Below are 13974 nucleotides of genomic sequence, written 5' to 3' on the forward strand. Positions count from 1 at the left end.
GGGAGTCCCCGCTCTACCTCTGCTTTCACTGAAACCGGCCCACTGGTCATTATATACTCTCTTTTTCTAGTTGAGCTGCAGAAATGGGTCCATTTTGGTTGCAGATCTATTGGCCCCAGTGGATGCTTGTGGCTTCATTTGGGGCAGTCCCAGGTGGTCGGTGGCAGATGGAAGGTGACAAAACTGTGTACATTTGATTATAATAATTTTTAGTTGGTTGCACATTGTATATAGTGAGTATGCCATTTTCTCTAATGAAATTTTATTCAATAAGTAATGTTCAATTGTGTTTTAGATACATCGATACCCATCACAACCCTGAAGAAGGAATTCAGCTGAAACGCATTGGTCAGTCAAATGCTTGGGGATCAATAAAAAGGTGGCGACACCATTGCTCCTCATGTGACCCCCCAAGGGGCAGAGCTACGTGCTGACGCCATCGCGCCCCACGTTACCCCAGAAGTGCGGGCGATTTGTTTCATGTTTGCTGGTGTTCTGTGAAATTCTCCAACCCATCAAAAACTCCAACTACTTAACTTCCAGGTTTCTTTAAACCAGCAGTAATTGGAGTTTTTGACGAATTGGTGTTTGGACACAACACCGGCAACCGAATAGAGTGCAGTGCAGGGTATTATGAACGGAGATTATTACTCCGCTCCGATACAAGCCAACAAAATGGCAGACCTCCAAGGCGACAACTTTGTCCTCGTTAGCCGCTGTGCTGTCGAAACAGCTCAATCCTACTATACCGGACTCTATTCGGTTGTCGGTGTTGTGTCCAAACACCAATTTGGCAAAATCTCCAATTACTAAGGGTTTAAATAAACCGGAAGTGACATGGTTGGAGTTTTTGATGGGTTGGAGAAATAAACAGAACACCGGCAAGCGATTTTATCCTATACGCGAGAAAACCTTTTATTCATTGTAAGTAGCCTTTTGGCTTTCCTTTCAATAAAATTTACTTAAATAGTATTACACTACTGGGGCTTTTTTTATGGTTCATCTTCTGTTCTTGGATGACTTGGATTTCCTGCTGCAAGGGGGGATTATGTTGGAAGACTCACCACCAGATTGCCCCAGTGGTTTGGTTTCTGTTATACCGCGTACACACGACCGGACTTTTTGGCAGCAAAGGTCCGACGGAACGAGTCCGTCGAACAATTCGATCTTGTGTGGGCTCCATTAGACCTTTGCTTGCCAAAAATCCGGCGGACTTCAGAAATAGAACACGTTTTAAATCCGAGAAATCCGTTCGTGTGTATGCTAGTCCGATGGACAAAAACAGACCCTAGGGCAGCTATTGGCTACTGGCTATGAACTTCCTTATTCTAGTCCGGTCGTACGTCATCACGTTCGAATCCGTCGGACTTTGGTGTGATTGTGTGTGGCCAAGTCCGTTCATTCGGAAAGTCCGTCGGAACTCCGTCGGAAAGACCGTCGGACCTAGTCCCTCGAAAAGTCTGGTCGTGTGTACGCAGCATTACCCTGCAGAGGTTATTCCGCCTGCTTGTCTGACTATCCAAGCGATAGGTGGTCCCCGAGAGTCCCTGATCACTGCATGTGGGGTGCCACAGAAGGCTCTGCATCACATTTTTTGGTGGTGGAAGTGTTTGTTTTTTGCACGTTATGATGTTTTTTATGCATTAAGTGTGCATATCACATTAAGATCGATTTTCTAATAATTTTTAAGATTAGCGCGGTTTTTATTTACCGTATTTATCGGCGTATAACATGCACCCCAAGTTCAGGAGGGAATTTTAAGGGGAAAAAAAACTTACATTAAAATGCCCATCATTGTAGCCTAGCCCAGTGTCCATCTGCAGCCTTGCCCAGTGACTTTGCAGCCTTGCCAGTCTCTTTGCAGCAATTCTCCGTTTTAAATTTGGCGCCCATGGAGAGGAGCGAGCGGAGCCAGGAAACAGAAAGCCGAGCGTACTTCGGCTTTACCTAGCTCCTCTCGCAGTCCCGCCCACCTCCACTGATTGCGAGAGGAGCGAGAGCGCCGCTGACATACAGAAAGCCGAGCGTACTTCGGCTAGACTCAGCTCTGCTCACAGTCAGGGGCGGGACTGCGAGAGAAGCCGAGACTAGCCAAAGAAAATTTGGCTGTCTGTATGTCAGCGGCGCTCGCTCCTCTCGCAATCAGTGGAGGTGGGCGGGACTGCGAGAGGAGCCGAGTAAAGCCGAGTGTACTTCGGCTTTGTGCATCTCAGCTCCGCTCGCTCGTTTCCTTACAATCAGCGGGTGATATGCGGGGATCGGCGTATAACACGCACCCATGATTTTCCCCTGATTTTAGGGGAAAAAAGTGCGTGTTATACGCCAATAAAAACGGTATTTATAAATGCTTGAAAATTATTCTGACAATTGTTACATTTGGACATGCTCTTATAAGTTCGCCAGCTATGGACTGTCATGTGGGCATCGTGTACATTTGTAACTTGCCAGCAAATATGTAATTTTTTGTGCTTTTTATACATACAACAATAAGAGGTTATATGTTTTTATTATATTCCTGTTGATTATTGTTCACTTTTCCGGGCAATACGTCACATGAAGTCATGGACTTCCAGTGGTGACAGCTGAATGATGGGTGTAGCTACAGTCATCATCCAGAAATATTTTTTTTTCCCACCGGCAATTCTGTGCACGGCAAGAACAATCATAGCGGCAGTTATGCCACTTGATCGTTCTTCAAGCGAGACCGGTGCTTCTCCGGTCTCGCCCGTGCGATCAGCGAGCCGGGGAATGACCCAGACGCTGCCAGAAGTTCTCCATAGAGATCTAGTGATGGTCCCCAGTCATCTTCATGATCCTCGGAGGCCTGGGCGCGACATTATGACATCACGTCCGGGCCAGCGGATGTAAATAATAAAGGGGACTTGACTGGAAAGGCAGAGACAGTTTATTTTTATTTTTTTTATCTTGGTCTTGCCAGCCTGGAGGAGAGATATGGGGGTCTTATAGACCCCACATTATTATTATACCGGTTTTATATAGCGCCCACAGTTTGTGCAGTGCTTTACAACATGAGGGCAGACAGTACAATTACATTACAATTTGGTACAAGAGGAATCAGAGGACCCTGCTCGTTAAAGCTTACAAACTAAAAAATCACTCTCCATAAAGAGGACCTGTCACGCACTATACCTATTACAAGGGATGTTTATATTCCTTGTAATAGGAATAATAGCGATCAAAAAAAAAATAGACGATTGGATAATAGAGATGGACGAGATGCGTTTGCTGGAGCAAAGATTATTGAGGGTCGAAGGGACAGGTAATGACAGCATGGCAAAAGTGGGAAGAATATAAAATAACATCATCATTATTATTGGTAATTTAAAAAGATAACGCTAATAAAGACAGAAGAGAGAGATATAAAGGAGAGGGGACGGGGGTAAAATTGGGGGGTGCTTTTTTTTTTTTTTTTGTAGGATGTGTGAAAGGGAGCGGGACGTATGAGTGAGTGAGGGATAGAGAATTAAATAGGGTTACAGACTTAACAAAAGAACAATAAATGGAATTGAGATAATAATGGTAATGGATTTGTAATTGATAGCTAAGTAAAAATAGAATGTAATCTGATAGTATTGTGAAGTAGAGAATGAATTTGTAAATGTTGCATGAGAAAAACTAAAAAAATGTTTTGTTAAATAAAGATTAAAAAAAAAAAAAATTGAAAAGAGAAAGTTTAAAAAAATAAATAAATAAAAAAAATAAATGTAAAAGCGTCTCCATCCTCGCCTGCTCGCGCACAGAAGCAACCGCATACGCAAGTCGCACCCACGTATGTAAACGGCATTGAAATCACACATTTTGAGAGCGAGAGCAACAATTCTAGCCCAAGACCTCCTCTAACTCTAAACAGGTAATTTGTAAAAAAAATAAATAAAAATTAAGCGTCGCCTATGGAGATTTTTAAGTACTAAAGTTTGGCGCCATTCCACAAGTGTGTGCAATTTTAAAGCGGGACATGTTAGGTATCCATTTAGTCAGCGTAAGATCTTTCACATTACCGCGCAAATACCGTGTGACATAAAAAGTTGCAACAACCACCATTTTATTTCCTAGGGTCTCTGCTAAAAAAACAAAAACATATATAATGTTTGGGGGTCCTGAATTTTACAGAAAAAAAAGTTTTAAATGTAAGAGCAAAGAATTGGCCCCGTAGGAAGTGGTTTAAGTCCCATGGGAACCTACATTTTGGATGCATACCCCGAAGTCATGGGAATTTCTCCAAGCTGTCATTGAGGACTGGACATTATGCTAAGGATTAGAAAGCAGGTGAAAGTCAACAATGCCTCCTCTAAAGTGAAAAAAAGGGCATTTTTGATCAATCATATTATATATATATTGTGCAACTGGTTAAAACAAACCAGTACTTTGCTTTTACTGAGCAGATTACAGGTTTGCTTCAACTCAATCCACAATCTATAATATTTACTAATCTTCTCTTATTTTTATACGGTGCAGTTTGTTTCTGTCCGAGTCGCTGTCGTTCGTGCTGTCTGCAGTGACATCTAGTGGTGAGATCAGAATTAGCCCACTTACAAACATGGCTTATTTCAAGCACAGGTGTACCCTTTGTGATAAAAATACGGTTCTGTCACTTTTCATACCTGGTTGATCCAATGCCAGCAGCCTGCGCATTATTCCTATTCAGCATGTGTCTTCAGTAAGAGTCTGGAAACATGCAGATAAGAGGAGGAGCAGAGGACGGGGAGGAGAGGTATGGAAGAATACACACCTTTAGATGTACATGTTCTCTGCTTATCCATGCCAGCCAATCTGGAACTAGCCAGGGGACCATACACATTTAAATAGGGACATCTCTGATATAAATCCACATGAAGAGACATTTTTGCCCGCAAATTCCTCAGAAAACGTAAAGGAGTATTGTGGAGGTATCACCTTGTTGACCCCAGTACGGTTTTTAAAGAGCAGCAAGAACAAAAAAAAAAAAAAAAAAGGTAAAAAGGAGTAAACTTTTTTTGGCCTGAAAGCGTTAAAGAAAAATGAACTTCATTGTTTTCTTGATTATTACGTTTTGCAGAAAGAGTTAAAATCCCCTGTACTAGCCGCACTGCTGCTCTCACACTCTCAATACCAAGATAAACACCCCCCCGGCACATCGCTCCAATCAACAGCTCAAAGGTGTGCGAGTTCCACTGATCCACTAGATCGCTGTACAAGGAGTGCATCACAGCGCTGGAGACCTGGGCTGCTACGTTGTGTATGTGGAACAGGTGGGAAGAGCCCATCCATTCTGGCCCCTGCAAAAGTATTTTCTCAAAAAATATTCTTCACTCATTTGGAGAGGACACATTGTCCAACTGAGGAAATGTAGGGCACTGAACGGCGTCAGTAGGGGAGAAAACGATGGCGGGAGGGCAGAGGAGTACATGGTCCAACTCTGAGGAAAGGTAGGGCACTGGACGGCATCGGCAGGGCAGAGGGCAGCGTCGGCAGGGCAGAGGGCGGCGTCGGCAGGGAAGAGGGCGGCGTCGGCAGGGAAGAGGGCGGCGTCGGCAGGGAAGAGGGCGGCGTCGTCAGGGAAGAGGGCGGCGTCGTCAGCGAAGAGGGCGGCAGGGCAGAGGGCGGCAGGGCAGAGGGCGGCAGGGCAGAGGGCGGCAGGGCAGAGGGCGGCAGGGCAGAGGGCGGCAGGGCAGAGGGCGGCAGGGCAGAGGGCGGCAGGGCAGAGGGCGGCGTCTGTAGTTTTTTGTTTTTATTATGGTTTACAATTTTTTATAGTTTTTTTTTTTTTTTTTAGCAGCCCTGTTGGGTTTTTTTTTGTGAACTATCAGGGGTCTAAACAAACCCCTGATGTCTCACTTTTGAGACAGAGAAAGGAGATTGAGGACACAGTCCTCAATTTCTATCGCTGTAGACTCAGCTGTGCAGAATGAATGGACAGGGGAATAGCTCTGTAAGGAGCTGCCTGTTCATTCATAAACTGAACCAAACATAGCTTACTATGCTTCAGTTATGAAGACAGAGACCGATCTGTACAGATCATTAACTGTATTCATTTAGAAATGAACCTCCATCCAGAAACATCCTGCACAACAGCTGGCAAGAGCCAGAGAGGAAAGTAAGGGCAGCGGTCAATGCTGCGGGTGGGGGTGATCTGACCAGAGGAGCACACAAGGGGGCCCAAGCAACAAAAGGAAAGGGAACCTGGACAGAAGGGGTGCCATTTATTGAAACCAATCCTCTTTCCACTTGCAGCAGCTGAATATCAGCGGCAGGGAGAGGAGGAGAATCCAGCTTTCAACTGCTGCAAGAGGGAAAGGGGATCGGTTCCAGTAAAGGCTGCCCACACTCCTGTCTAGCAGCAGGGGGTCAGCAAGGATGAGACGGCTTACCGACCCCAAGTAAAAAACCCAACGTGATAGGGAGGCTGCATGGGCCCCCTGGAGCATGGGTCACCATTGTGGCCACGAAAGTTCCGCACATAAGAATAACCACCAACCCATGTGATTGATAGGTCACATGGGAAATGGATTTTGATCAATAGTTAAAGAGGAGCTGCAGTCTGCTCACATAATCTGTAATAAAAAACATCTTTGCCATTCTGAAGCTTCCCTCCAACCACTTTGCATATGATTTTATATATACTGTGATTCTGTACTTGCCAGATATGCTGCAGAAATCTCCCTCCACTGAGTCTGGCTGCAGCCATTTTAACTGTGGGCAGCTGAAGCTGCTGCCTGTTCACTTCCTGGATTTACAGAGGCAGACCTCCAGCTCTGCAGCTCTCATTGGCCCTCTTATGTCTCATCACCCCTTCCTTCCTGGCAAACTCTCACAAGAGAGAGAGAGCCGTGCATGATGTCATAAGCCTAGGTTAATGACCAGACAAGAAACAGGAAGTGGGCTGTATAAGGGATTTACTGGCAGAAAAAAAAAAGTTTTACTATCTAAAGTTAAAACAACAACAAGGGCAGCAGATTTAGTAGATAGAAAGATGAAAAAATGACTGACATTCCGCTTTAAGATAATATTGTTCTTTATGATCACAAGTTGTCAATTTTATTTCCGTTTCCACCATGCAATCTCATAATCCGATCGCAAAACGATCGTATTAATGAACAAAGCACATCGATCAGCTCCGCTGAGATAAAACGATCGAAAGTACGATATAGAAATCATACTTTTTTGTTGTAATATATAAAACATATGCCTGTTGTAATGTTATTGCAGTTCGCCGGCGTCTGGACTCCTGCAGAGAGAAGAAGCTCAAGGAAAAGGAGACAACCGAGAACTGAAGGTCACAAGTTTCTCTAAAGGAATACAAAGTGAGCTTTTGTATCTATTAAGATTCCTAAAACATATACGGCTATCCGGCCCTAGCATGGAGCCACAGCCAGCATTGTCAGACCTCATTTACATGTCACAGGAACACAACAAACAATCACAGCAGCACAACTCGTATATTTGCTATTCTCTAAACCCCAATATCACAAGGGCCACCAAATGTATGGAGGGTCCTTCCATTCCGAATACCTGGGAAGATATCAATGAATCAATCATATACTAGTTATTTACCCATCTGGTCCACTATAACCTTTTTCAGTTAAAGGAGTTGTAAAGTCTCAAGGTTTTCCACCCTCTTGCATGCTATGCATTAAAGGGGTTGTATGGGTTCGTTTTTTTTTTGTTTTTTTTTTAGTTCAGCCCCGGAGGATTTTACCACCTTCCTTACCAGAGCACTTTTTGCAATTTGGCACTGCATCGCTTTAACTGACAATTGCGCGGTCGTGCGATGTTGCACCCAAAAAAAATGTATGTCCTTTTTTTCCCCCCACAAAAAGAGCTTTATTTTGGTGGTATTTGATCACCTCTGCGGTTTTTATTTTTTGCGCTATAAACAAAAAAAGAGCGACAATTTAAAAAAAACAAACAAAAAAAAAACAATATTTTTTACTTTTTGCTATAATATCCCATTTAAAAAAAAAAAAACACACAAATGTTTTCCTCAATTTAGGCCGATACGTATTCTTCTACATATTTTTGATTAAAAAAAATTAAATAAAAAAATCGCAATTAGCGATTATTGATTGGTTTTAAAGCGGAGGTCCACCCTAAAATGGACCTCCGCTCATCGGAATCCCCCCCCCCCCCCTCCGGCGCCACAATCGGCACCTTTCAGGGGGGAGGGGGGTGCAGTTACCTGGATAATCCAGGTAACTGCACCCACTTCCGGGCTAGCTCTCTGCGGAACGGGGCGTACGTTCCGCAAGCGCCCGCCCCCTTCAGCAAGTGCCCCGCTGCCTGCTGGGAAACACACAGCTCCCAGAGGCAGCAGGGACCGTCCGGATTGCGCCGCGCGGCTCGCGCATGCGCAGTAGGGAACCGGGAAATGAAGCAGAAAGGCTCCATTTCCTGATTCCCATACCCAAGATGGCGGCGGGACCCGGCAGCCGAGCGAGCGATCGGCTTCGGGTGCCGACATCGCGGGCGCGCTGGACAGGTAAGTGTCACTATTTAAAAGTCAGCAGCTGCAGTATTTGTAGCTGCTGGCTTTTAAAAAAAAAAAAAAAAAAAACGCGGAGTCCCGGTGGACTCCCGCTTTAAGTTATAGCATCTACAAAATAGGGGATAGATTTATGGCATTTTTTATTTTTTTTACTAGTAATGGCGACGATCTGCGATTTTTTTCGTGACTGCGACATTATGGCAGACACGTCGGACACTTTTGGCACATTTTTGGCACCATTCACATTTACACAGCGATCGGTGCTATAAAATTGCACTGATTACTGTGTAAATGTGACTGGCAGGGAAGGGGTTAACACCAGGGGGCACTGCAGGGGTTAAAATGATATCTATGGGAGTGATTCTAACTGTGGGGGGAGGGGACTCACAAGGGGAGGAGACCGATCGGTGTCCCTCTATACTGGGAACACACTATCGGTCTCCTCTCCTCTGACAGCACGTGGATCTGTGTGTTTACATACACAGATCCACGGTCCTGCGGTGTTCCCGGGCAATCGCGGGTGCCCGACGGAAATCGCGGCCGCCGGGCACACACACCGGGTCCAGAGCGATGCCGCGGGTGCCCCTAGACGGCCGGGAATCAGAGGACGTCATATGACGCCCACCCAGGATGGGAGATCCCATCTGTGGGCGTCATATGTCTATAGGCTGGGGCTGAAGTGGTTAAATAACAAACCTGTCATATACTTACCTTCGTTTTACACAGAGTGGCCCCGATCCTCGTCTTCTGGGGTCCCTCGGCGGCTGTCTCGGCTTCTCCCTGCAAGAGCTAACCTCCCTCTGGGAAGCGCTCTCCCAAGGGGGTTAGCTTGTGGGTGTATCACTTGGCCCCGACACCCCGCGTCATTGATTTTATTGACAGCAGCGGGAGCCAATGGCTGCCCTGCTATCAATCTTCCAATGAAGAGCCCACAGGAGCTGGGGGAAAAAGCAACGCAGGACCGCACCCATGGAGATCCGGGGCTCAGGTAAGTAAAACGGGGGGCCGGAGAGTGCAAGGTGTTTTTTCACCTTAAACCACTTCCCGACCGGCGCACGCCGATGTACTTCGGCAGAATGGCAGGGACAGGCAAATGGGCGTACAGGTATGTCCCTTTAAATTTGGTGCCGTGCCATCGCGTGCGCGCTGGCTCGGGACCTCTGAGTCCAATCGCGGGATACTCGAGATAGTCTCACAGGGAGGAAGAACGGGGAGGTGGTAAAGTAAACAAGCACCTCCCTGTTCTGCCTAGCAACAGTGACACTGATCTCTGCTCCCTGTGATTGGAGCAGAGATCAGTGATGTGTAAAACACAGCCACGCCCCCCCCCCCCCCACAGTTAGCAACACGCCCCTAGGACACACTTAAAAGAGGAAGTAAACCCTGATGGGTTTATTTCTTCTTTGTGTCCCTGCAAAAATAAAGCATAATGGCCTACTATGCATTGTATAGTAGCCCATTATGTGTCACTTACCTGACACAGGAGCCAGCGATGTCACCACTGTTCCCTGTAGCACGGAGTTGCCATCTTCTTCCGGGTATCGCTACTCTGGCCACTCACAGTGTCGGAGCAGCGATGACGTCACTCCCGCACATGTGCATGGGAGCCGCCACTAACGGCATATCGCCGTTAGCAGCAGCATGCTTAGTGCGCCTGTGTGCCGCTGTCTATGGCGCATGCGCCGTAGACAGCGGTGCCTGTCTTTCGGCAAATATCTCTAGTTTAGGAGATATTTCTTGGACCTACAGGTAAGCCTTAATCTAGGCTTACATGTAGGTCAAAGTGGTTTGTAAGGGTTTACAACCACTTTAACCCCTACACTGCCAGTGTCATTTACACAGGAATCAGTGCATTTGTATAGCACCGATTGCTGTATAAATGACAACGGTCCCAAAAATGTGTCAGAAATGTCCGATATGTCCGCCATGATGTCGCAGTCACAATAAAAATCGCTGATCACCGCCATTGCTAGTGAAAAAAAAAATTATTGATAAAAATGCCATAAAATGATCCCCTATTTCGTAGACGCTATAACTTTTGCGCAAACCAATTAATCTGTTATTGTGATTTTTTTTTTACCAAAAATATGTAGAAGAATACCTATCGACCTAAACTGAGGAAAAAATTTTTTTTTAGACATTTTTGGGGGATATTATAGCAAAAAGTAAAAAATAATGCGTTTTTTTCCAAAATTGTCGCTCTTTTTTTGTTTATAGTGCAAAGAATAAAAAATGCAGAGGTGATCAAATAACACCAAAAGAAAGCTCCATTTGTGGGGGAAAAAGGGGCGTCAATTTTGTTTGGGAGCCACGTCGCACACCATGCAATTATCAGTTAAAGAGACGCAGTGCCAAATCGCAAAAAGGGGTCCGGGGCTTATGTGGTTAACGCAGCTCCTGAACTCTCCTCTATGTTAATCTTATCTGCACATGTACACGGGGCCGTTTATAGTCATTTCTAGGCAGTTGAGTTCAGAAGCCTTTTTTGGAAAGCAAAAACGGATGTTCAGAGGCATTTGAAACGCCAAACGCCTGTAACTGCATGTAAACGCAGTAACTCATGTTTAGCCACGTTCCGTTTACAGGCGTTTATTAATGAGATACATTTTTGACAAAAAAAAAAAACACACACTTCTAAGTGCGGCAAAACAGACGTTTTTAAATGACAGTTCCTATCTGTTAAATCGTTCAGAAGAGGTTTTAAAACATCCCGTGTACATTAAGCTGAATACTAACATGACATACTTAAAGTGGAGTTCCACCCAAAAGTGGAACTTACACTTTTAAGTACTCCTCACCCCCTTATATGCCACATTTGGCATGTCTTTTTTGGGGGGGGAGTGGGAACCTACTTTACAGAGGGACTTCCTGTCCCACTTCCACGTCCTGTCTTCAGGCCACATAGCCGACTCCTCCTCTTCCACTAAGCGGCCCCTCCCTCTAGGTGTTCTTACGGGACACGTCACAGGTCCCAGAAGATTGCCTGTCCACTGCGAGGGCACATCGAAAGTCGCGCATGCGCAGTGCACGCCTGGCTGTTAAACCACAAGCTGTCACAACCGGGTGCCCACAGTTCCAATGACGGCGGAGAGGAGCAAGGCTTCGGGCGGCCACATCGCTGGACCGCGGGAGAGGCTGTTTTTTTACAAGTTAGCAGCTACACTTCATAGTTTCTGACTTTTAATAAACTGAAAAAAGCCTGAAACTCCGCTTTAAGAAGGGTTATTAAAAAAAATATATATATATATATATATAAAAACTCAAAATGCACCAAATAAACAGGGCAATTATTTTATAAAGATGCCGAGTGTCATTTTGTGTCTGTTCTTTACTTTAGTAGTTATCAATTTGGAACCACTGATTAATATTAGGATAGGATATTCCTATCTATAAAATGTGTCCTTTAATCTGTACCTCAAGGAGCCCAGGCCAGGTTTTTATATGCAAATTTTGGGATTTAATTTTACAGAACCAGTGACTTTTTCACATATTTCTCTGATATAGTTCTGGACCTTGCAGCATTTTTTTATTTTTTTGTGGTGATCTAGAAGACCCATATAGTTGTCATAATACAAGGCTTCTATAATCAAACTTAAAATGGGAGAATACTTGTTGAATAATATTACAATTCTATTGATATGCACAGGTAAAACAACTTCCATATACAGCATGTATTTCAGTATTTGCAGAAGCAAACTTCACTATAAAAATAATCATCCCTTACCATCGCTGTCTTCCTCTTCGTCTATAAACGCTGCCATCCCACTACTTGTGCTCTCTTTGTATGGAGGGGGCAGCTTCATTGGTGGTGGCGGAGGGCCTGCGGGCACAAGAGGCACAGGAGACGCACTCTGTACAGGGGAAGAAAAAAAAAAAAAAAGTAGAGATTTTTTTTTATAGGAAATCTAACAGGTCTTGAACGAAAAAAATAAAAATAAAATCATAATTTTATATACAGATACGTAAAGACACAACTATTACACAGAACAATCAGCATCTACGCTCAAATAATTACCAAATACATCATATTACAGGATGAGCCACCTAAAGATTTCATTATTTGCGATGTGTGTGTATAAAAATATTATTTATATAATATATATATATATATATATATATATATATATATATATATAATATTTTTATACCTCAATCAATCGATTATAAACCACTAATTCTCCTCACAGAAACTGATGGCTTACTAGAGAGTTGGTTGGGGTTCCACAGAAGCTGAAAACTGCATAGAGAGATACATACAGATATGCTTTTGAACGTGTGTGTGTGTTATATTTATATTAATTACACACACATATAATGGGGCGGCAAACAAAAACCGCCCGTACCCCACCAGCCCCGCACTTACCCCCTGCGGGAAGCGGGACAGAGGCCAGGAGAGCCAAGCCAAAGTGTCAGGCTGACGTGGGAGGAAGGCGAATGGAAGCCTGCGTTTCTCCTTTCGCCCAAATCAGGTCTCAAGACCTGCTTCCTGTGGGCCTAATGAGCGGGAAGGGCGTCGGAAATCGAATCACGAGAGATGACCCCAGTTGGAGCAGTTGCAATTCATGGGCAAACACTGTCCCCCAGAGGCCAATTATGGCAGGACGGTCAGAGATATTTAGCCTGGGGGATGAGACGCCCCAGAGACACCGATTCGTCCACAGGCAAAGGGGGGTGGGCAATGGGATGTGGTGTGGCTGAGGTGTGTTTATCAAAAAGGGAATCATTGAAGAGAGCGGTCTCTTTTTCCACCATGAGGACAGCCACGAGGATCTGCTAAGTATATCGCTTGTATTGTATTCTGATTGTATGCTATGTACTCTTGTAATTTCTAACAATACCTTATGTAAGCTTTCTTATTTCCTTGGGAAATAAATGAGATTTGATTGATCTTAGACCTTGTGTTTGGTCTCATAGCTAACTTTGTAGTATTGTGATATTAACGATGGCATGTGCTCAGAGTGGTAATAGACTAATTAATCTATAGGGACTAGACAAATTAATACATAGCTGATAATAATAATAGTTCGTATTTATCAGTTACTTCACTATATTAATTCGCTATTGTCACACAAGTGGGTGGGTGGGCCATTTTTTGAAGCCAATTAGAGCCTCTAATCACATGCTTTGAAAAAAAAAAAGAAAAACCCCCATTGGGATCCAAATGCGTCTGGCGCCCTGCATGTAAATTAGGGGGCCAGGTGCATGGCAGCAGATGTTTATTCAAGAATGTCTGGGCACATTTTTCCATTCATCCTTCAACAATCTGAAGTTTGCCAGTACTGTATACTGAAAAACAGGCCCACACCATGATGTACCTACCTCCAAACCTCACTGTTGGTATGGGGGGTGTTTTTAGGGTGATATGTGGTGCCATTTGACCTCCAAACATGGTGTGTATTATGGCATCCAAAGAGTTCCATTTTGGTCTCATCTGACCAGACTATATTCTCCCATTATTTCACAGACTTGTCTAAATGTTGTGCAGCAAACTT

General features: G+C 44.5%; 1 protein-coding gene across 3 annotated transcripts in view; it reads right to left on the bottom strand.

Annotated features, from left to right (window-relative positions):
- The window catches only part of PATJ (PATJ crumbs cell polarity complex component), a 400698-nt gene that overhangs the window by 193310 nt on the left and 193414 nt on the right, over positions 1–13974 (bottom strand). For all 3 annotated transcript variants that reach the window (XM_077450582.1, XM_077450581.1, XM_077450580.1), the window contains one exon: positions 12207–12333. In XM_077450582.1, coding sequence (XP_077306708.1) covers positions 12207–12333 — 127 coding nt within the window. The remainder of the gene's footprint in view (positions 1–12206; positions 12334–13974) is intronic.

Source organism: Lithobates pipiens, unplaced genomic scaffold, assembly GCF_037356315.1.
Source record: "Lithobates pipiens isolate NorthernLeopardFrog02 unplaced genomic scaffold, aLitPip1_a1.2 Scaffold_23, whole genome shotgun sequence".
Taxonomy (NCBI): Eukaryota; Metazoa; Chordata; class Amphibia; order Anura; family Ranidae; genus Lithobates; species Lithobates pipiens.